Source organism: Manis javanica, chromosome 17 (genome assembly GCF_040802235.1).
Source record: "Manis javanica isolate MJ-LG chromosome 17, MJ_LKY, whole genome shotgun sequence".
Taxonomy (NCBI): domain Eukaryota; kingdom Metazoa; phylum Chordata; class Mammalia; order Pholidota; family Manidae; genus Manis; species Manis javanica.
Genome location: NC_133172.1, coordinates 1,729,286 through 1,752,513, shown reverse-complemented (window position 1 = coordinate 1,752,513; position 23,228 = coordinate 1,729,286). Strand labels below are relative to the sequence as shown.

At 48.2% G+C, this 23,228-nt stretch overlaps 1 protein-coding gene across 1 annotated transcript; it reads right to left on the bottom strand.

Moving 5' to 3' along the window:
- Positions 1-7,110: 7,110 nt before the first annotated feature.
- Positions 7,111-8,049, bottom strand: LOC108385252 (olfactory receptor 6Z7-like). The gene has a single exon (XM_037025710.2). The coding sequence runs from the start codon at positions 8,047-8,049 to the stop codon at positions 7,111-7,113; it is 939 nt and encodes a 312-aa protein (XP_036881605.2).
- Positions 8,050-23,228: the final 15,179 nt, after the last annotated feature.

The following is a 23,228-nucleotide window of genomic DNA, read 5'->3' as shown; positions in this document are numbered from 1 at the left end:
TAGGTAGATAAACCACTTCAGAAAGCAATCTGGCGTTTATCTAGTAAATTTTAAGATGTACCACACCCCAGAAATTCTATATCCAAGCATATATCCAGATTATGTTCATAGCAGCACAGTGTTACCAACAAAAGAGAAAAAACATTGTGAACATCCCAAGTGCCCAGCGGCAGAATTGGTAAGTAATCGGTGAGCCCTGTGTCTATAAAGTGCTCCTTCTGTAAGTAAACGAGTGAATCAGAACCACATCCAGCATCGTGAGTGAGCCAATCTCAGAGACATACTATTGAGCAAAGACAGAAACGACATAGCGTGCAAGCTGTCATAATTTCATTTATATGAAAGTCACACTGTGTGGAATTAAGAAACATTGTTTAGGAATCAAAGTCATGTAGTAAAATAAAGTGGGAAAAGGATCAGCCTCAAATTCAAGGTGTTGTTTACTTCTTGGCAGGGGGGATGGAGGGGCCTTGAAGGTAAGCGGTTTTTCTTGAAGTGTCTAAGGAGCACAGGGCTGCACACCTTGTCACTGCGTCACCTACTTCCATCCTGCATGTATAGTTTGTATCTGCTTACTACTTTATAAAAGCCACATCTGAAAACAGCATCTACATGTGTTGAAATTCATATAGCTGGACATCCAAAAAGTCCATTTTACAAATAAAATTTAAAAGCCACTTTCCTGGTGCCCATGTCTTTCCCCCTCCCTGGAGGTAACGACTGCTCTCAGTTTCCTGTGGGTCCTTCCAGAAAATCAACAGCATGATTCTGCCCTTACATATATATGTGCTCTTCCCCCTTTAAGAAATGGTCAAAGTCACACACCAGGTGTGAGTAGTAAGGTCCCTTTGAGCCCGAATACTATGCTCCTTCTCCCATTCTTTAATGCCTTCTCCCTTATTCGTTTCAGTAAAACTTCCCCCTTGAAAATGCTTAATTCTCAATATGATCAAATTAAGGGAAAATGATCATTCCCTTTAAGACCATTGCTTTTGGCAAAGGTAGATGAGATCTTTAAAATAGTCGCCTTTCAGTAACAGATGAAAACATATTGCATAACATGAAAGCAATATGTTACTTGTTACTATTGATGTTATTTTATAATTATAGGGATGCAGATTAGCCCTGGGAGGTAGATATGTTCTTGGCGGAAACTCCCACCTGGGTGTCTCGGCATGACACCTCATTTTTCAGATACAGTGACGCTCAAAGCTGGGGCTTGAAGTTCTTCTCAAGTCAGCTTCTGATCTGGGGGATTGGTGTGCTGAGCTCTGAACAGGCTGTCCTTGGTCCTGAACGAGGGCTGAGCGGGTGAGAAGGGCAGTCACGGTGCTGTCCTTGGTCCTGAAACGAATTCCTGCCACAGCCTCCTGCCGTGGACTCGGCTTCTCTGCTGGACCCCTGGTCCTGCCCCTGCCCTCCTTTCCCTTCTATCTACCCCTGTTCTTGACTTACCTTCTTCAGCTTCTTTAGGTTTTCTTGCCTCTCTGATAACTTCAGATGCCCAAGAATGTCCCAGATCAATCTGCTGCAGTCTAAGTGTATCTACAAAGGTGTCGCTAAAGATGTAAGTTTTATCATCTTTGGGGATGAGTTAAAGATTTTGAGACCATTACTCAGACATCTGTGACACTTGATTTGCACCAAGGCCTGAAATGCGGTTATGGATGACTTAGGTTTTGCCTTTACAGAGAAATTTATGACCAGCAGCTTGCTAGGTGTGTGGCCATGAGTAAAGATTTTTAATCGCTCTAAGCCTGAGTTACCTGCTACTTAAGACAGTAACAGTATTTCCATCAGGAATAAGAAAGATACTACATGAAGATAGCTTTCATTTATTGCCTAAGAACCCAGCAATTTAGATGCAGTAGAATGTAATACAGTGGCTCTCAAGCATGTGTACCATGGCCCACGATAAGAAGTGCACTTCACTTTGTTACAATGACACACACACAAGCAAACACCACATACACAAATAAAACAGTAAGTTAACACAGAACACTCACCCTTACTTTGTGTGAGCCCTTTTGATATTTCCTCTCATGTTCTCTGCCAGGTGATTTTTAATGCTAGTATTGACCTAATACAATTATTTTATGAACCTCAATTTAAAATATACTGTCATTCAGATTAAGAGTTGGGCTTTGGAATCAGACAGAGACTGGGTGTAGCCGGGGCTATGTCTCTGCCAGACGGCGGGCTGACTTCCTGAGCCACAGGCTGCATCTCTGTCAGGGAGGAAGCAGGCCTGGCTTCATCAGGTTGTCATGGGGATTAAATCCAAATAGTCTCTATGCCGTCCAGGTGGTGTCCGGCACCACTCAGGTGACCTACAGGAGGGAGGACTTTCCAGGTCTTCTTTTTTATTCTTTCCAAGTCAAATGATCTTGTTTGCTTACCTCTCAGCTAGAGTGAGATGGGACCCACTTTTTCTCCCTAAAGGAAACTCTGGGGCCCCAAAATGTTCAGCCTCTGCCCATGGGCATGAGTGAAGATGGCAGTGACTTGGAGAGTCGGCCCGTGAATCCAAGGACCTCAGAATGTCTGGAAGGAGTCTTCTCTGGTTCTGAGTAACGGGTCTCACCTGCCTCTCTTCATTCCTCCACGGCTGTGTTCTCTGAGTTGCCGAGAGAACTCTTCTTTTATAGCCAGCTGCAAGCAGAAGGGCCAGTTCAAATCCAAGTGCTGGACCTCAGAGGCTGTCCTAATCTCTGTGGACCTGGAGAAAAGCTTGACATGAAAACTTCTCATGAGAGTGTATTGGGGTTTGGGAGGGTGACTCAGACTGGTTCTGAGGCAGTTATGTAGGTTGGAGCCCCTAATAGGTGCCAGGATTTGTCTTGGAGACTGGGACGCAAAGCTGAATGAGATGTAATTCCTGGTCCCACATTGCTCCCAGAATACCGAGGGCTAATGACCCTCACACAGACATTTATAACATAATATATTAAGAGATAAGGAACCTGTGGGTTTTCAGAGGAGGGGAACCTGGGGATTTGGGAAGACTTATTCTAGGAGGGATATCTGAGCGGTGCCTCTCAGGAGCATTACAGGATCACCTCTACTAGATACAAGGCGAGGAACAGGTAGATAGAACATTCTTCCAGCTCATATAGGAATTAAAATATCCTTTTTCCACTGCCTGCTGGATATTTTAGGTCCCAAAGTCAGCATCCAACACCAAGCACTCTATGCATGCAACGCGTATTTTCCTCTCTGTGCCTCGGATTATCCACCTGTTAGGTCTTCTCTTCATTCCCGGAAGGCCCAGTGCAAATTCAGAGGGAGCACCACCAAATTAAATTTTATTCTTTTTCTTTCCCCTCTTTTGTGCAATCAAATAAAATAGATTTAAAAGTAACCCACCCACAACTCTCATAGTATTTTTTTCAGGAAGAGTAAAGCCATTAGTCTACAATACACTGCAGTCAATAAGCAATACAAAATATTTTTGAGCTAATGGTATTACTCACATCCTCTGCAGTATGTGCTCTGACAACAACCCCTTTCCATTTCTTAAGGGAACCAGTGTTAAAATACTTCCACATGCTCATGTGTGTACTTGCATGCCTTTTCTACACACACACACACACACACACACAGTGCATTCTGCACATCTACACCTGTGTCGGTGCTTCTGTCCAGACTGTCCTTTCTCCTCTGAATGAAATGTGATCCGTGCCTCAAGCTCCATTCCACTCACAGGAGCTTTCCCCCACATCTTCCTTTTCCAGATGCCAAGAATTAGCCCTTCCACCACTCCAAGACAGCAGTGGGCTGGAGCAGAAATGGCGTGATCCCCAGCAGGTATCCAGAAATGTGACTGAAGGCTTGGGCTCCAAATCAAGCTGAAGAAATGCCCTGGGGATTTGGAACCTGAGAACCTGGATTTGAATTCCTGATCTTTCCCTCAAAGTTTGTGTGGCTTTGGGCCCTCAGTGCCTCTGTGTCTCCATCTATAAAGCGGTACTGAGGACACTCACCTGGAAGAGCTGTTCTTAAGATTAAGCCAGTCAGTGCATGTCAAGTGCCTATCATGACTCCCAGCACCTATCAGGTGCTCAGCAGTATTGCTGTTGTCGGTACCTGTAAAGTGGAGATCAGACACACTTCTCAGACATGATGTAAAAATTAAAATGGAGACATTCACAGGCCTAGCATAGGAACAGACACACAGTAATGCTAATTCTTTCATGTAAACCTAAAACCTGTTTAGCTCCTGACACTAATATAGCTCTTATTATCTTGATTAACAATACTTGCTGTTCTTTCTCGCCACCATACTGTGACCTCATTCAGAGAAGGCTCTTTTTTTCCTGTAATCTTTGCAATAGAATGTTTGTTGACTTGGGGAGATAAAAGCCTAAAACCTGAACCTTGACACTTAGAAAGTTTTTCTTTAATCTGAATTGTTTTAATTTTGGATTACATGATCATGGACCATCTGGGACGTCTGGTGCAAGGGCAGTGGTGGAGGGGAGAAAATTCTGGGAGGGGCATGGCCTGAAGTCAAGGAATGGGCGATATGCATTCAACAAGTCCCTTATCAATGTATATTTGTATCATTTTCCAGTTTTGGCTGGTACAAACGTTACTGCAGTAGACATTATGGCACACTTATGTTTGTCCATGTATAGAAACATATCTATAAGATACACTTAGGGGACTAGAAGTAATGGATCAATGCACTTAAGGTTTTTACACATATTACAGATTGCCATCTGAAAAGATGACATTGACTTACATTTCCATCAAAGACATCTGAGAATGCTTGTTTTACACCCCTTCTACTATATTATTTTTTTCAAATTTTCAGAACTCAGGGTTGAAAAATCAGATCTTTGTTCTGCTGTGTATCTGTGTGCTTATCAGTGATGTGGCAGAGTCAGGAGAGCTTTTCCTCCTTGATACGTGATACGCTGCTGAATGACATCTCCCAGCATCCCTGGCATTATCAGTACGACCATGTGACTAATTCCCGGCCAGTGAAGTGTGGGCAGTTGTGATGTATGTAGATGCCAGGTCTGGCCCTTCAGACCTTGGATGATGCCCCATTCTCATTCTCTCTCCCTCTTTTTCTCCCAAATTGTCTGGAGAAAGAAACATGAAGTGGAGAGCCCCAAGGCTCTAGAGGATACCAGCTGCTACGAGGAAGGACTCCAGGTCGCTAGCTTCCCCAACAACACAGTGTCCCTCACCAAGCTGCACTGAATCATGATGCAAATCAGAAGTGAACCTTGGTCAGGCTGAGATGCTCAGATCTGGGGAAGCCTGTAACAGCACCCTATTGCGCACGGCTTGTACTGCACCTTAAGAGTGTTTCAGACTTACCTCTTATTCAAGCTGCAGCTAGAGGCCTCGATGAGCTCCACGTGTATGTAAACTGGAGAGCACCTCGTCTCCAAACTATTCCAAATATCCCTTCAGCATAACCCGAAGACCCACAGGAACCCGCTCAGCACCCACATGTCTGCTGCTTGTAGGTCTGTAGGTGTGAAATACACAATAATGCAAGAAGGCACATGAGGCAGAAAAATTGGAAAGGGAGAAGGAAAGCTATCATTATTTGTAGATAATCTAATTATTCACATAGAAAATCTTAAGTAAACTACAAAACACGTATTAGAGCTCATACATGAGCTTACTGACATGGTAGGGTACAATACAAGTGCACAAAAATCAATTTTATTTCTAAATCCTAGATGTAACAATTGGGAAAAAGTTTACAAAAAAGTTAAATATACAATAGGGCCAAAAACTTAAAATACATGGAAACAAATTTGATGAAATGCATGCACAACCTCCACAATCAAATATCTAAAACATTGTTGACAGAAAAGTTACAAGTGCTAAATGTGGGAAGGTATACCATGTTCATGGTTTTAAACACTCACTATTGTAAAAAATGTCAATTCTTCCCAAACTGACATCTAGATTCAATGCAATCATAATTATACCCTAAGCAGGCATTTTTTTACAGAAGTGAATTGCTGGATCTGAAATTTACTGAATATAGGGAATGCAAAGCACCTCGAAGAACCAAAACTATCTTAAAAAAGAACAAAGTTGGAGGACTTGAAACCCTGGCTTTATTCTTACAATAATGCTTTAGTCATCAACATAGTCTCGTATCAGTGAAGTAATAGAAAAATAACAAGTGCAGCAGCCTAGAAATAGACCCACATTACATGCTCAACCTGATTTTTGACGAAGACACTAATGCAGTTCGATGGGAAGGTCTTTTCAACAATCATTTTAGTAAAACTCGAAAACATGGAAAAAATAAATTCCACCTGTATCTCACACAACACATAAAATTATTTTGAGCTGCATCATACACACAAATGAAAGCAAAAACTGTAAACATTTGGGAGAAAACAAAGACTGTATGTGTGACCAGGAAATAGCAATAACTACAAATCTAAATATTGATAATTTAGACTTCATCAAAACATAGAGCTTCCATTTATTAAAAGGCACTATTAAGAAACTAAGTAACAGCTAATGGTAAAGGGATAAGGAAGAGACTGAAATGGGAGCCCTCCCTTAATTCCTTATTTAACACATATATGTCAGACATATTAGCATGTCAAACATACAAATCTACTTCTTTTTATTTAATAATCCACTGTTTATCTCAGAATGAATATGATATATTTACTCCATCCACATTGGATGGATATTAGGTTATTTCTGGCTTTTTTTTAAATTACAAAGATGCAATGAATACCCTTGTACATATTATTATCTCTACTTGTGGGAACATATAGGAACACTTACTAAATACTTGTTATTCTAGGAATAAAATGATGAGAGTGTTAAATTTGCATTTCTTGGTTTGCTAGTAACATCGACCCTCTTTTTCTGTGAGTCGCCCATCATTTATCATTTATCTTTGGTGATGTACTTTCTCAACAAACAGACATGGCTCACTTTTCTCATGAGTCATTCCGTTTCTGTTATTGATTGATATGAACTCACTGTATATTAGGTAGGAAGTATATTTCCCCTACCTAATATACATTTGCCTTTTAATATTATTCATGGTATTTCACGGCCATGAAAGATTTTTGATCAGGAGATGAGAGGTCCAGTTACCCAACACCAGAGTTAAGGCCAGTGGAGGGTTTTCCGCAGCACCGCGTGGACCTCCCTGTTCCGAAGACAATAGATGATGGGGTTGCACATGGGCGTGGCCACCGTGTAGATGACGGACAGCACCTTGTTGAGGTCCATGGATTTGATACGGCTGGGGCGGCAGTAGATGAAGAGAGCTGCTGAGTAGACGATACCCACCACAACCAGGTGAGAGGCACAGGTGGAGAAGGCCTTGCGTCGGGCAGCGGCTGAAGGCATGTGGAGCACGGCCACCCCGATGGCTGAGTAGGAGGCCAGAGCCACTAGCAGTGTCCCACAGAAGATGATGATGGCAGAGATGAAGTCCACCAGCTCCGTCAGGGCCACGTGGGTGCAGGACAGGTTGAGAAGCGGGGAGACATCGCAGAAGAAGTGGTTGAGGACATTGGGGCCGCAGTAGGACAGGCTGGCGATGCACGACGTCTTGATCACCGAGACCAGCAGCCCCCCAAGCCAAGAGGACGCGGCCAAGCCCAGGCAGACCTGGGGCCGTGTGAGCAGCGGGTGGTGGAGTGGGCGGCAGACGGCCACATAGCGGTCGTAGGCCCTGGAGGCCAGGCGCGCGCACTCTGTGCAGATGAGGGAGATGAAAAAGAAGAGCTGGGTCACGCAGGCGGTGAAGGGCACACGGCAGGGCCCGGTCCTCAGCCCCACGGGCAGGCTGGGCATGGTCACCGACACGTAGTGCATCTCCAGGCAGCTCAGGTTGCCCAGGAAGAAGTACATGGGCTTGTGCAGCTCCGTGTGGCTGCAGGTGAGGTAGACGATGAGCATGTTCTCCAGGAGGGTCAGCAGGTAGAGCGTCAGGAGGACGGCAAACAGGACGCCCCTCAGACGCAGGCTTGTGGACAAGCCCAGCAGGACAAACCCGGGGACCGCGGTCACGCTGGGCTCCCCCAGGGACCTCTCCATCTGCAAAGAGGCAAAGAAAGCACCTTCACATTCTGGTCTCAACAGAGACACAGCAGTGAAAGAAACTGGGAATGGGCTCACAGCACTTGGAGACTTTGTGAGCCCAGTTTCTGCTGGAAATTGACTGCATAACAGAGGCGCCGTCAATTCATGAGACCAACTTTGAACATGAGATCAGAATGTTTACTTTGATAGCCTTCTTCCTAAATCTGTATCCTCATACAAACAATTTGATCACCTGAAAATTGGGAGGAAAATGTGGGTGCCCTGTGAGGTTTGGTCACCAGTGATAGTGTCCAGGAAAGACAAAGCAGGAGGGGTCCCCACAAAATGTACGTGTCTTTCAGCAGAAGATTCGAAATGTCACTTGTTGTGTTCAATCCATGTGATCATATAGACATAGTCCTTATTTCTTCACTGATACATTTCAGGAAGCTGAGGTTCTCAGAGGAATTTATTAATGTAAACAAGGCATATGACCTCCTAATCAACACTTCGGTAATTCATGAGTAACCTGCCACGAAACCTAATTATATTCTTTGCCACATGGTGGGTGTGGGGCTCAAATAGATAAATTCACTTGCCCGAGACCTCAGAGCCAGGAGGCGGCAGGAGAACAGCGCTGGGCCAGGCTCCAGGCCGTGACGTTCCATTCCATCGCTGTCCCAACCAGGCCTGACAAGTCCCACATTTGAGACACAGAAAGTAGAGAGCTGGCAGAATTCCAGCAAAAGAGTCCTTCTGACGGTATCATTTGCAGAACCCATTCGGTGATCTCCACTGATTTTCCCCTTCTAGGCTAGGTATCGGGGACACACGGATGAACGACAGATACAGTCCCTATCTGCACCGGAAGACAGTGAAGACGTGACCCAGTGAAGAGTCAGGGCAATCTCAGAAGGAGTTAGAGTGACAGTGACATGCATAAAGGGCCCTGAAATAAGGTCATTGAAGGTTGCATAAGCTGAAATGATCCAGGCTGTGACGCGAGCCGGCAGACCCCCACATGCAAACAGGGGCGGCGTCGGGGGCAAGTGAACGGCAAGGGCTGACGGTCTGCGGCCGGAGGGGGGGGTCCTCTGAGGCCCACAGGAAGTCTACCGCCTTCACCCAGATTCTCACGTACTTGGGTCTTTTCAATGGCATGTTCTCTCCTCCAGGTGAAATGTCCCCAGGCCCCTCCCTGTAATGATGCCATTTTGCACAACACCGAGTGATCCCATCAGCGGAAAACATTGGACACAGTTGCACTCGGCCCTTGTCTCCTGGACCAGTTCCAGGCGATATTAAAATCTTAGCCACCGTATTTGGGTCCAAGACCCCCAGATGACCTGGCAGCCCTCAGCTCAACTTTCCTACATGCAAAAAGGAGAATTTCTCTCTTTCTTTTTCTCTCTCTCTATTCTCAAAAGTAATAAGCATTTTACTGAATGCCTTATTCTTACAAGATAACATAGTTAAAGGTAAAAAATCAAGTAGATGTCACTCTCAGCCCTGACATCTTGCCATTTAGGTCCCCCCACCACGAGGCAGTGCCAAGCCTGCTTCCTGGACGTGCCCCGGGTCAGCCCCTGTGGACACCCGCAGGCAGGAGTGTGGGTCTCGGTGGACAGAGGGGCAGCACACTAAGTGTACGTCACCTCACACTTTCCATCAATAATGTACCTTGAAGCTAATTCCCTACCCACGGGGAGTGGGCCTTGTCCCCCTTGACAGCTGAAGAGCAGTTTCCTGGGTGGGCCACCAGAACACCGACTCCCTGCCGGAGATCTCAGCTCCCCAAGGCCGTCCTAAAGCTCTTGGAGCAGGTCTGCTTTGCCCTTTAACCCCCAGACCCTAGCACAGCACCTGGCACAGTGATTTCGTTCTGATGAAAGTACATGAATCGGTGCGAGACATGTGACAGATAAGAGCTCAAGGGCCAAGACAGCAACGCATTTGGGCTTCACCCTGTGTGCAGCGCGGGCAGGGAGGGCCTGGGCCCATCTGACAGGCAGCAGGGCCTGTGGGCACGCCCCCCGACACCTACGGAGCACCTGCTGCGAGCCGGCCCCAGTGCCGACATCCGTGTGTTAACTCACATTTTCTTCTCAAAACCCCTGCGAGGTAGAACTTGTGACACTGTCTGATGGAGGGAAGGCGGCTGGGCCCGCAGTGGGAGTGTGTCCATCCCAGAGGAAATTAGCGTCCATCTAGACTTTATTAAGCAGAAACATATCCAACATAATTTCAGAGAGTTAGACGGTGGGGAGGAGCATGGCCACGTCACCTCTGGCCGTGAGGGAAGTGACCCCGAGAAGGTGCTGCCTGAATGGAGACCCGGAGGGCGAGAAGGGTGCAGAAAATGGACGGAGTGGAGGGGAACAGCATTATGGACAGAGGGAATGGCATGTGCAAAGGCCCTAAAATGAGAAGAAAATGGCAGGTATCCTGCAGCACGAGGTCTTCGGAGCTGAGCTCGGTGGGGGTGGAGAGCTGCCCGGAACCAGGGCACACAGGGCCTCGGGAGGCTCAGACTTTTACAGTTATTGGCCACAACTAACAATGCAGCAATCATCGCAGGGTTCCTAAGTCCCTCCTTTGATTTTATGGGCACTGTGCCAGACATTTTATGTTATTTGACTCATTTCTCTCAAGGACCCAGCAACACTGGGCAATATGTGGCCTTAGTTCACTAGAAAGATGACTGAAGTTTGGAAAGTAAAAATGTCTTGCCCGAAGTCAGATGGCCACTAAGGGAACAGGAACAAAGCTGGGAGTAATTCGGATCCATGGGTGCGGCACCCCTTCCGAACACTCTGACAGTCACCATTGTAAACGGTAGCATGCTGGACGCCAAGCAACACCATTCTCAGGGGCAGTCATCGAATGCCTACTGTGTTCTTTCCATGTTCCACACATGATGCTGAATGCCTCCCATACTTAGTCCTTTGAAGCCTCACAAAACCTCCATGAAGATGCTCTCACTCTTCCAGTTTTTCAGGGATAAATCAAGCTCAGGGAATTAAACAACTTTCCCAAGACACAGAGCAGAGCAAGGACTTCCAGAACTGGGGTCTCTTTGAAGCCAAATCCCACCTTTTCCCCACATCCCCAAATGCCTTTTTCTATCTCTAGTTCTAGGAGATTTCCACTTCATACTTTAAAATATTGAATTGGATAAACTAATGATAACAGGCAGTATCTGCTGAGTTTTCCTAAGGAAGATGCCTATTTTGCCCAAGAATGTTAGAGACAAAAGATGTTTGAGAGATGGCCTCCCAAGCTGCACAAGTAAAGACCCCGAGGGACTTCATGCCTGAAAGAATTCTTTCCTTTCAGTTTCTTTTGTAGAGAAACAGTTTTCTGAGAAGCCAGGTTTGTAGATGTTGGGAAATGCTTGACCCTAAGGTTCTGTACCAAGACGTAAGGAACCTGGGCTACTTTAATTTGGGAGGCACACATTGTGTATATTGCCACACTTATTGTACAGATTGGGAGACTGAGTCTCGGGGATGTGAATCTCATCTTCACAGCTTAAGAAGAACTTGCACTCCGATAAACATTCCCAGGATGGACGCCCGATCACCTTCTCACAGGCCGTTGAGTCAGACCCCAGTGCAAAGCCCAGGTATACCCCACCCCAGCGATGTGACCTGGGGCTACGCCCTGTACCTTCCTGAACATCCGTTCCCAAGTCAGTGTAATGGAGATCCTGCCATTTGTCCTCATAGGGCTTTTGGGAGGATCAAATACAGAATGTAGCCTCATATACAAAGCTCAGGCTCTTATCAGAGTTCACACCAGAGCCAGTCCTGGTCGCACGGATGCCTTCTGTCCCTGTAAAGGTCTCACCAGCGGAGCTCAGTCCTGCCTGAGGAGGGTCTGTCCCTGTTGTTGAACATGGGCTTCCCATAAAATCGGGCTTGGCTCCTGCCGGCGATCTCTCTGCAGTCTTAAACAAGAGCCCTCACCTCACAGGTTTCTGGCTCCTCAAGTGGAACCAGAAGTTGTGTCCATGTTAAAAAGGGGGCCCCACTAGCATGGGATTGGCAATGGCGGTCAGAGCACTCCCTCGCTCTGGAGAAGCATTCAGTCTCCATTCCCCTCCGTCCTCCCCCTCTGCTGAGGTCTCAGGCTCCCCTCCTTTGTGGTTCTGTCCCTGCCCCTCATTATTCCCCCATCCACACCCACTCAATACTCAAACCCAGCATGAATCCTTTCCTGACTTACCTGTCCTAATTTAGGACTTCAGATGAACCGAGATGTCCCCGATCATCTGCATAAAACCAGTAGTGTGCACCCAAAGGGTCACATTAGCATCTTGAACCCCAAACTAGATACTCAGAGACTATTCTATCTCAGAAATACTTGTTACCCATAAATTATTTGCTAACAGCTGTGCTGGGTCAAAGGAAATATGTGGTGAATAACTCATTCCTGCTCTCCGGAGGAATTGGCCACGGCGCTTTCTATATGAGTTGCCCTGAGCAATCTACTTCCACTGTTCATGCGTCACTTTCATATTATTAAAAAACAGATTACCATCCCTCCCGTGAACTATATAATTTCTCCACTGTAGGAAGAGAGGCAGCATAGCGTGGTGGTTAAAGGTCGGGCTTAGATTTATACAGAAGGGGGTTTGAACGAAACCCAGAATTTCTCTCATGAGAAAACAGTCTCGGCTGGTAAAGTCTTTCATAATCTTAATTCCACAAGTTTTTATTAAGTAAGAACTTTGTGCCAGTAGTGACAGATTCATGGACATGAATGAACCTGGGTTTTAGCCTCCAAGTTTCTGAGAACTTTCAGGCAATATGACTCTAGGAAAGTTATTTAATTCACTTAATCCTCCTTTACTTTTTCTGTAACGTAGGAGTATTGTTGTTCCCTTAGAATTAATAAATTCCATACAATAGTGGCTATGTGAAAGATCTCTGGGGATGACAGACCGTAGTGGTTAAAAGCAAAGCCTTTGAAGTTGGACAGATGTGAATAACAGGTCATCTCTCCATATTAATTAATTGATTGAAAGCCATTTGACTTATCTTTGCCTCATAAATTAATATGCAACAGGGTATAACTACTAAGCGAGGGAGAAATCAGTTAATATCGCTAAAGTATTCAGGGTCCGCACCTAGGACGCCTTGGGTGTTCTAGAAAAGAAAGTTCCTTTGCATTGTTCCTTGTCTTCACCCCCGAAGAATCACGTCTGGTCTCCTTGCCTGATGGTGGAGGGACCACAGGTACAGGCCCCTTCTTACCGATGCTGCACCCAGAAGAGGCCCAGGTCTGCAGGTGGCCTCAGGTGCTGCCCGGAGGAGGAGACGGCAGGGACGGACAGAGTGCCTCTTGGTGAGCAGCTCGTGGCCCCGGACGAGGCACCCAGCGCCCTCTCCTCCCCCGCTCGTTTCTCTTCTGGATGCTCTGAGATGCTGAGCTGACTGTTCTCATCGTGAGAGGGAGGCACGGAGGCAGCCAGGCAGGGAGGCAGGGAGGCAGGGAGGCAGGGAGGCAGGGAGGCAGGGTCAAACTGGAGCTCCGGGCCTCAGAGACCTCCCCCGTCTCCAAGGATTTGGAGAAGAGGTGACGTTCAGAACGTTTTTATCGATGCCCTGCAGAGGCTTCTAGAGGAGGCGCCCCAGGGCCGCCTGTGGGGCAGGCTGCCCAGCACTGAGTGATTTCTCCCCGAATGCCGAATGCCGGGTCTTGTGTGTGGAGCCCGGGGTGTAGAGATGAGTGATAAGCTGTTCCTGCCTTTTGGAAAGTACATCAACTTGGAAACACGTGTTCTAACTTGCTCTGGGAAGAGCGGATGCATCTGAGGCCCCCAGGAGAGGGCCTCCCAACAGAGGCTGGAGGCTAAGAACATGCTGTCCATCCACCTGGGGGCGGGAACAGGTCTCTGAACATTTGTGTTCATAGTGGTATTATTCACAACAGCCAAAAGATGGGAGGAACCCAGCTGTTAACGAATGGAGGAGAGGATAAGCAAAATGTGGCATACATGTACAAGGAATACTCATCAGCCCTGAAAAGGAAGGAAATTCCGACATGTGCTACGACATGGATGAGCTTGAAGACCCTGTGCTAAGTGAAGTCATCTGGCCACCGAAAGGACAAACACTGTGTGATTCTGCTTATAAGAGGGACCCAGAGAAGCAAATTCATAGGGACAGAACTAGTGGGTGCCAAGGACTGCAGGGCCAGGAACGGGGAGTTAGTGTTTAACGGGGACAGAGCTTCTGGTTTTCAAGACTGAACCGAGTTCTGCACACGGATGGCTGTGGCGGTCGCACAACAATGTGAATGTAATGCCAGAGAAGCGTATGCTTAAAAGTGGCTATACGGTGAATTTATGTTATGTATATTTTACCACAGTTAAAGTTGTCATATCCTTCATGTCCAACCTTAAGATATTTGTGTGTAACCTTCTACAGCTCTGTCCTGGATCACAGGAACATCCGCAGACTTCTAAGGAACTTTGCCCAAACTGTTTTTTCTGATGAGAGATTGCCTTTTTCACAATCCACCCTTTAGATTTTAAATCAGATGTCATAATCTTTTGAAAATATTTATTAACTGTCTCTTCTCTAGGCACATGGGATTAGTTCCCTCCTCTGATAAAGCAGTGTGGGGTGACAACTGCTTCTGGGGCCAGTGCAGGGCATCTGTCAGTCTTGGTTAAACATTCACCCTCCCCTGAGAAGGAATGTTCTGGAGACTTGGGACTTGACAGACTTGACAGCCATCTCTTTACCCAAATCTCAATAGCTGTAGGACCTAGACCATTCACCCTGCTGTGAGCCTCTGTATATAATGAGATGACCCTTCCTCCCACGGTCATTGAGAGGATAAAATTAGTTGATGCATGTAAGTCTGTCAGCTCAGCATGAATTAAACACCCCCCCCATGGTGTCACATGTCCAGCATGGTAACTGGCACCTAGTAGGCGCTCAGTATGTACTATCTTGTCGCCATCCCAGTGCTAATAGTAATGGCTCAGGTGCTACGGTAACAACCTTCACACTAAATTATAATTTCTTAATCTTATGTGACCTCAACTAAATGAGAGTTATTTCAGAAGAGGAAACTTGTCTTTTATTTCTGTATCCACAGAGGCAGGCGAGGGCCTGGCTCATGGTGCGTCCTCCCCGCACGGCTGAAGGTGGACAGAAGGATAGGACTAGGGCTCTGCCTCCCACGCCCTAGAAAGCGCCCACTCTCAGAGCAAATGGCCTCAACTCTGGGAGGCTTTCTCGAGACCCGTTCAGGGGCGGGGAGACTGGAGGCGCGAGGGCGGGTCTGGGGGGCAGTGGCCTGGAACCGGGTGTCCCAAGGGTCTGGTGGGAGCCTCGGCTTCCTCGGTCGTTGGAGGCCCCGAGCCGTCGACTAGAGCTCAGTTAGGTCTTCAGAGTCAGGAGCGAGCCACTGGGTCATGTTTTCAAGGAGAATCTAAAACAGCAGTTACAAAGGCGAAAACACCAAAAAAACACATCTTAAGAAAATGCAGCACACTTGTGAAAGCTCATGGGATGCAGACCACATCGCCTCACTCACCACAGGGTCCTGGGAGCAGGGAAGAGGCTGACGTGTAGTCTGTGCGGGATACGTATTTGCTTTTGTTGGTGACATGAGGGGAAAACACTGAGGAAAGGCAGAAACTTTGGCAGAACTGGTTTGATCACAAAGCACAGAAACCCGCCCAGCCTCGTGCCACAGTCGGTGTTCTTATACCGGTTGGCTCACTGGATCTCCACATGGCCCTGGGGGGTGGGCGGGCGAGGGGCCATTCCTCACACCCTGCTTACAGAGGATGACAATGAGCCCCAGGGAAGTGAAGAAACTTGTCCAACAACCCACACCCCAGGATGCGGCTCCGGACCTGAGCTCCAAGTTTCTTAATTCCAAATTCAGCCTCCAGGGAATATTCTTGGATGCCCTCTCCTGAAGGTAGAACTTTGGGGTTTTCAGTCTGTAAGGGTAGTTATGGGAATAATGAACAGAGACCATTAATTGAGCACCTACTATGTCCCACGCACTGTGCTAGGTACTTCCACACATCCTCTTGGTCAATGGTGACACCTCTGCAGGGAAGTCATGGCTACTGTTACCACTTCACAGATGAGGAAGCTGAGGTTCAGGATGTCACGTCAAGTCCCGGTTCATACAACCAAGAAAATGAAGAGCGATCATTTAAATGCAGCTCTGTCTCCTACGAAGACCAGATCCTTCAGGAATAGTCTATAAGCTGAAGAGAAGGAAATTGTCCCTGTTACATTTGCTTCTATTCAAGAAAATTCTTAATGAGTTTGAGAGAAGAAATGAGTTGACTCATGTACCAGGCTGTTTACTAGAGATGGAATCAGCAAATCAGGTGACTGAAAGGGACAGAACACCAACCTAAACTGGCTTCAGGAAAAAGTGAATTCATTAGTTCACATTAGAGAAATTCCCAGGGGTGGAATGGACTTCAGGCATGGCTGGATCCAGAAACTCAACAAAGTCATTAGAACTGCATCTTTCTCCTCACCACCATCGATTCTGAATTTTTTTGCATTGATTCCATTATCGAGCAGGAACTTCCCAGTTAAAGAACAGTTACTGACATCTACAAGCATATATCTTCACAACTCTAAGTCTATGGACAAAGCAATGTTTCAACAAAAATCTCAGTGTCTGGCTCTCTGAAGTAGATGCTAATGTCCCGAATTCCTCGCTCCTCCCTATACTGATGTCACGTGTCATGTAACCTCACTGCTGCTCCCACCGAGAGGAGGGTGCACTTCCCTGCCCCGTGACTGTGGATCTGGCTCTGTGACTTGCACAGGACGGCAGCATTTTATTGGGTGTGATACCACCAAAGCTTTGAAAACCCATTGCACTATTGGGTCTTCTCACTTACACTTCAGCTGCTGTAGTGAGAAAAAGCATGCCTGAGCTACCTCTCTAGGCCCAGAGGAGGCGGGAGACATGTGGCCAGAGCGCCCTCCAGCTCAGCCAAGCCTGTATTGGTCACCACCCATCTGCATGAGCAAGCCTGGCCCAGATGAGAAAAACTCCCCAGATGACACCGACCTGGGTTAGTGAGCCCTCAGCTGATTGGAGATTCATGGGAATAAATGACATGTGTTGAGACACTACATATTAGGAGGGTTTGTTACACAGCATTCTCTTTTGCAAATTGCTGACTGATGCACTCTCCTTGACCCAATCTCTTAGGTTCACTCGTCCACCACTACCTAGTGACTATGGTCGGAGAATGAAAGCTTGGACCTGTGTCTTCTCTTGGACAGAAACGTGGAATCAGCACCATCATGACTGAAAGAAAAAAATGAAGTTTCCCCAGAAAAAACATCAGAGGTCTGCACGGAGTTCCTCAGCAAAAGCAGACATCAACAGCTCCTGAGCCAACAGTGGTCCGAAGAGGTCATGGAGTGGCCCAGAGTCCTGGCGGCGGCAGCCCACAGCCACAGGGCGGCCTTCGCCTCCTGCCCAGAGGCTGTAGCTGAGGGCTGGGCACGGGGGCACCCCCTCATGCTCTCCGGGCCGTAGTTGGCCTTGGGTCACGAGTGGATGACCCATGGCGCAGTAACACAGAACCACCAGGACTGGTGGGAAGCACATGGACAGGTCCTCGTGGTGCCCGGTGGCTGGTGGCATCTTCAGGACAGTGGCCAGTCTTGGTGTCGGGTGCAGCCGTCAGACTGAAGGGAACCAAACGTCCAGCACCTCGGTTGCTGCCACACAGGCCCCGGAGGCCCTGCAGTCCGTGCACACCAGGCTCAGCGAGGGGCGATGGAACAGAAGTGGAAGGTGCCATGAGGCCGCGGGAGGGGGAGCGGAAGGGCAGATGGAGAAGGCCAGTGCCACAGGCACCCCAGCCGGCCAGCCAGTGGCAGAGCCGTGCCCATGGTGGCCCTTGGTGCAGGAGCCCGCAGACGGCATGGCGGGAGCCACTGCAGGGTGCAGCCAGCGGGGCATGATGTCCACACCCGGGCGCGTGCAGGAGGAAGCACCTGGGCACATGCAGGCCCAGGCCACAGCAGAGAGCGCACGACCACCGCGCGTGGCCCAGCAGCCAGCAGGACTGGGCGGAGCTCTGGCCAGCCTGAGGGGCTCTCTGGGCAGCGGGAGCCTGGCTGGGGCCCTGGGGAGGTGGGAGAAGGGGCCAGGGAGGGAGGAGGGAAGGAGAAGCCGTGAGGCCGGGAGCTGCGCCACCAGGCTCTGTCCCCAGACACACTTGCTCAGAGCAGGGCAGGGGCCCGAGTGAAAAGCAGAGCAGGTGTGCCACATGCGGAGCCCTCCACCAATGGCCCCAGTGAGTAGGGACTGAGAGGTGGCAGCCTTACCAAGGCCCGCAAGGCCCTCGCAGCCCGGCCCACCCACCTCCTGACCTGGTCTCCGCAGAGGTGCATCCACAGTAGCTGGTCTTGCCTCAGGGCCTTTGCACGCGCTGTTCCCTGCCCTTGAGATGCTCTTCCTGGGGTGTTGGTGTTACTGTTTCCCTTCTACAAGGCCTGTGTTCACTGGTTCTTGGCTACCCCCCCCATCCCCACCTCTTCTGACACGCTTGCTCACTAGGCAAGCTGCAGAGGCCTCGTTGCATCTGGGGCTCCCTCCCGGCTCAGGCCTTTGCACTTGCTCAGCTCTGCTCCCCCACTGTCGGTACCGCTGCGCCTTCTCATCCTCCAGGTCTACATTTATCCCCTTTTCAGGATCCCTTCCCCCAGTGGGCAGCCAGGCCCTCCACCATCTACAGGGTTTGGAATTACGCTGAATTTAGTTTTTGGTCAGTAAAGTCTATTTCTTCCTGTGGTCTGTGAATGTGAGAGTAGACACCTTTCCATCTAATGCCCACCACGATTTAGTCTCTATTTAATGCTACCATAACTTCTCTCTCGCAGACTTTTTGTGAAGGGTAAGTGACACAATATGCAGCTCTTAGCACCCTGAACAGCACACAGTAGGTGCGCAGTGTTGGCGAGCCTGTCCATGGCGTAGGTTTTTGTTAAATGAAGGCAGACCCTTCATCATGTCATTTGTATACTCCTGTTACGTACAGGATGAGAGGATGAGGCTTAAACAGGCTGCCGTGCATTCAAGCCGCGCTGAGGTGCAGCCCCCCCACATTCATTCACCCGGAGAGTATTCACTGCACCAGGCACGGAGCTGGGACGGGATGAAGAGGAACATCAGACTTGTTTCCTGGCCTCGTGATGCCTTCAGGGAACAGAGGAATGCCTTTCTCAGAAGAGGGGCAAGGCGGTTTCTCTGGAAGGGCATCATTCCAACACCGGGCCTCAGGCGGCGGTCCTATGAGAAGCCCCGCCAGCATTTAATGCGTGTATTAACCACTTATCCCCAGCACCTAACACAATGCCTGGCTTACAGCAGATGCTGAGTAAGTATTTACTGAAAGGCTGAACGTCTATCTCACACGTGGTCACATCTCCCCAGGACGTACATCAGTGTCTGGCGTGCGCAGAAGCAGCTCAGAAATACTTGCTGAGCCCTGGGGAGAGGACCTGTCCTCCGTTCCCGCCCTTCCACTTAAACGCATTCTTCTCATCGTCTCCCCAAGTCCTCACTCATTCTGGCCGCTCGCTGGCTGTTCCCAGTCGTCTCCCCACACCCCTAAGGTCACGCCAGTGTCGGGCCACAGGGTGCCTGGCTACACGGCACAATAATGGGCCAGAGTCGAGGAGTGAGTGTGGACGCCCTGCGCCTGCCATGTACTGACCCTGCGCTGCCAACCAGACAACCAGAGGGGGGGGGGGATGTGGGTGCCGCGGGCCCCGGCAGGATGTCCTGAGGCGGAAAGGCTGGGGTGATCGGGTTTGGGCCCGTCTGGGAAACGGGCGGGAGGGTTCCGGGGCTGCAGTGGGACAGTCGGAGGCGCGGGGTTCAGACACACGCTTCAGGGTGGGCACCGAGAGCGCTTCATCAGTCACAGATTGGGGGAGTTCACCCAGACATTGACGTGACTACCCCGATTTCCCATTCCCTCGTCTGCAGAGGGCGCAGCGGTTGCTCTTGGGTGCCCCTGCCCCTGCGGGACGCGCTGGCACCACCCTTGCTTCCCGGATGAGGAAGCTCCCTGGAGAGGGAACGGAAAGCACGGTCTGGATGCACAGCGTCCAGTTCAGGGCGCATTCCGTCCTGTGCAGCCTCTACACGCGCAGATAATAGCGTATAAAGGAGCACAGTAGCCCCCCCCAACCATATGCCTCTCGCGGGACACCCCCCCCTCTGGCCTCCCTCAGTCCTGGTGGGCGAGGCCATCCGTGGAGAGCTCATATTTGCACTGACCCATGAGAATTACGTCCCCCGCTCCCGTCGGCCGTGGGACGCGAGCAAGGCCCCCGACAGCTGGGTCCACATCGGGCGCCACCCTCTCTTGACCATGTGATCCTGAGCAAGGCGTTCGCCTCTCTGAACTTCATTCCCTAGCACAGAAACTGGGGAAAAATTGTTTTCAAAGGTCTAATCCACAGGGTCAGAGACGCCGCGTGGTATTCAGCACCCAGGGGAAATCCCAGCTTGGAAGCCCCCGCTGCTGGGTAGTGACGGGGGCAGTGCATGTGGGTTGTAGCTAAACGAGAAGTTAGTGTTGCCATAAAAGTTTTATATTTTTCAAAGAAAATATGTTCATATACTATTCATATACTACTCAGTTTCATCTCCTGTAAAATGGGGACAGTAATGTACCATTGGTTGGGCCCATAGTAGGTGCTCAGTAATTTTCAGTTGATGTGTTACTGTCTAGCTCCCATCTAGGCTGGGAGTTCTTGAGGGCGGGCTCTGTCTCCCCAGAGCCCAGCACAGAGCCCAGCACAGCACCTGCATGTGTTGGTTAGAAGTCTTCAGCTGCAAGCATCAGAAACAACTCTGTTAGGAGCAGAGGAGGCCCAGGCCCCCATATCTCTGTTGGCAGAAGTGTTGAGGGGCCCCTAAAACCTGCATTCTTATTGCAAGAACTCCCCTTTCTCCCCCTTCCCAACACTCTCAACTTTGCCATTGCTTTCTGCCTTGGTGTTATCAGGACTTAACTCCCGGGTCCTCCTTTGGACTCAGATCTCCTTATCTGGGGAGGGAGGCAAAACTCTCAGGCACTCCCTATCCCCTTTCCAGCTTTTATACGCTGGTATTCCTGAAGCTGCTAGATTCAGCCATGCCTGAAGCCAACCCTGCTTTCCATTGCACCCATTACCAACAAACACGCCATGTACTCCACGCATTTTGTTTATTGTCTGACTTTCCCACCAGAATGTAAGTTCCATGAGATTAGGGATTTGGCCTATTTTTTTCACTACTGTATCCCCAGTGGTTAGAACAGTGCTTAGCACATAGTATGCACTCAGTAAAGATTTGTGGACATAATAAGTGACTAAGTTAAATAAAAATATTGAATTTATTGGAATTCTGTGAGGCAGCTGGTAGAACCTATGGAAAAGCAAATTATTGTAGTTCAGAAAATACAGAACTGAGGCAGTTTCAAGCATCCTAAGACTAATGGACTCTCTTCTGGAATCTTTGCAATGAATTGGCTCCAGGCACTTTGCATCCATGAGGCACAGGAAAGAACAACAGATTGGCCACCCCTTGACCAAAGGAGGACAAGGTGCCATAGTTGGACATCCCACCAACATAAGTGGGGTACCTCTCTGTCTCTATAAGAATGATTTGAGCTCAACAAACAAAAAGTAAATAAGCCAATTCAAAAATGGGCAGAGAAGCTGAACAGACACTTCTCCAAAGAAGAAATTCAGATGGCCAACAGGCATGTGAAAAGATGCTCCACACTGCTAATCATCAGAGAAATGCAAATTAAAACCACAATGAGATATCACCTCACACCAGTTAGGATGGACCACATTCAAAAGACAAACAACAACAAATGTTGGCAAGGATGTGGAGAAAGGGGAACCCTCCTACACTGCTGGTGGGAATGTAAATTAGTTCAACCATTGTGGAAAGCAATATGGAGGTTTCTCAAAAAGCTCAAAATAGAAATACCATTTGACCCAGCAATCCCACTTCTAGGAATTTACTCTAAGAATACAGAAGCCCACTTTGAAAAAGACAGATGCACCCCTATGTTTATCACAGCACTATTTACAATAGCCAAGAAATAGAAGCAACCTAAGTGTCCATCAGTAGATGAACGGATAAAGAAGATGTGGTACATGTACACAATGGAATATTATTCAGCCATACGAAGAAAACAAATCCTATCATTTGCAACAACATGGATGGAGCTGGAGGGTATTATGGTCAGTGAAATAAGCCAGGCGGAGAAAGACAAGCACCAAATGATTTCACTCATACGTGGAGTATAAGAACAAAGAAAAATTGAAGGAACAAAACAGCAGCAGAATCACAGAACCCAAGAATGGACTAACAGTTACCAAAGGGAAAGGGACTGGGGAGGATGGGTGGGAAGGGAGGGAGAAGGGGGGAAAAAGAAAGGGGGCATTACGATTAGCATGTATAATGTGGGGCGGGCACAGGGAGGGCTGTGCAACACAGAGAAGACAAGTAGTGATTCTACAGCATCTTACTATGCTGATGGACAGTGACTGTAATGGGGTTTGTGGGGGGGAGCCTAGTAAACATAATGTTCTTCATGTAATTGTAGATTAATGATACCAAAAAAAAATTAGGAAAAAAAAATACAGACCTCTAGTTAATTGGATTCTCCAGTTAAGCGAAGGGTAATTATAAACCCATTTGGGGTTCAAACTGGTATAGATTTTGTTTTCTAAAGTGTATTCATCTACCTTTCTGACACAGTAGTGTTGTCCATTCCACTTCTATCAGGTAGAGTTCTACCACCACCCCAGTGATATATAATCATTACAATTGCAAAATATGGGAAAATCCCAGATGCCCAACAATAATGGAGCAGTAAATCATGACACATCTACTTGATGGAATATTATGCAGTCATTTAAAGTGACCATTAAGAATAGTAATAATAACATGGAAATGCTTTTGACACAATGCTAAGTGGAAAAGAAAAAATCTCTATGAATAGTATAATAACTAATCATACACACAGACACACACACTACATAGAAAGATTGGGGGGAAATAAAAAAAAAGGGGGGGTGGGGGTTTTGATCACTGCACGAAAGGCACTCTGGGTCCTGGGATGTACAGGGAAGGGATGAACTGAATGAGCTAGAGACACGGCC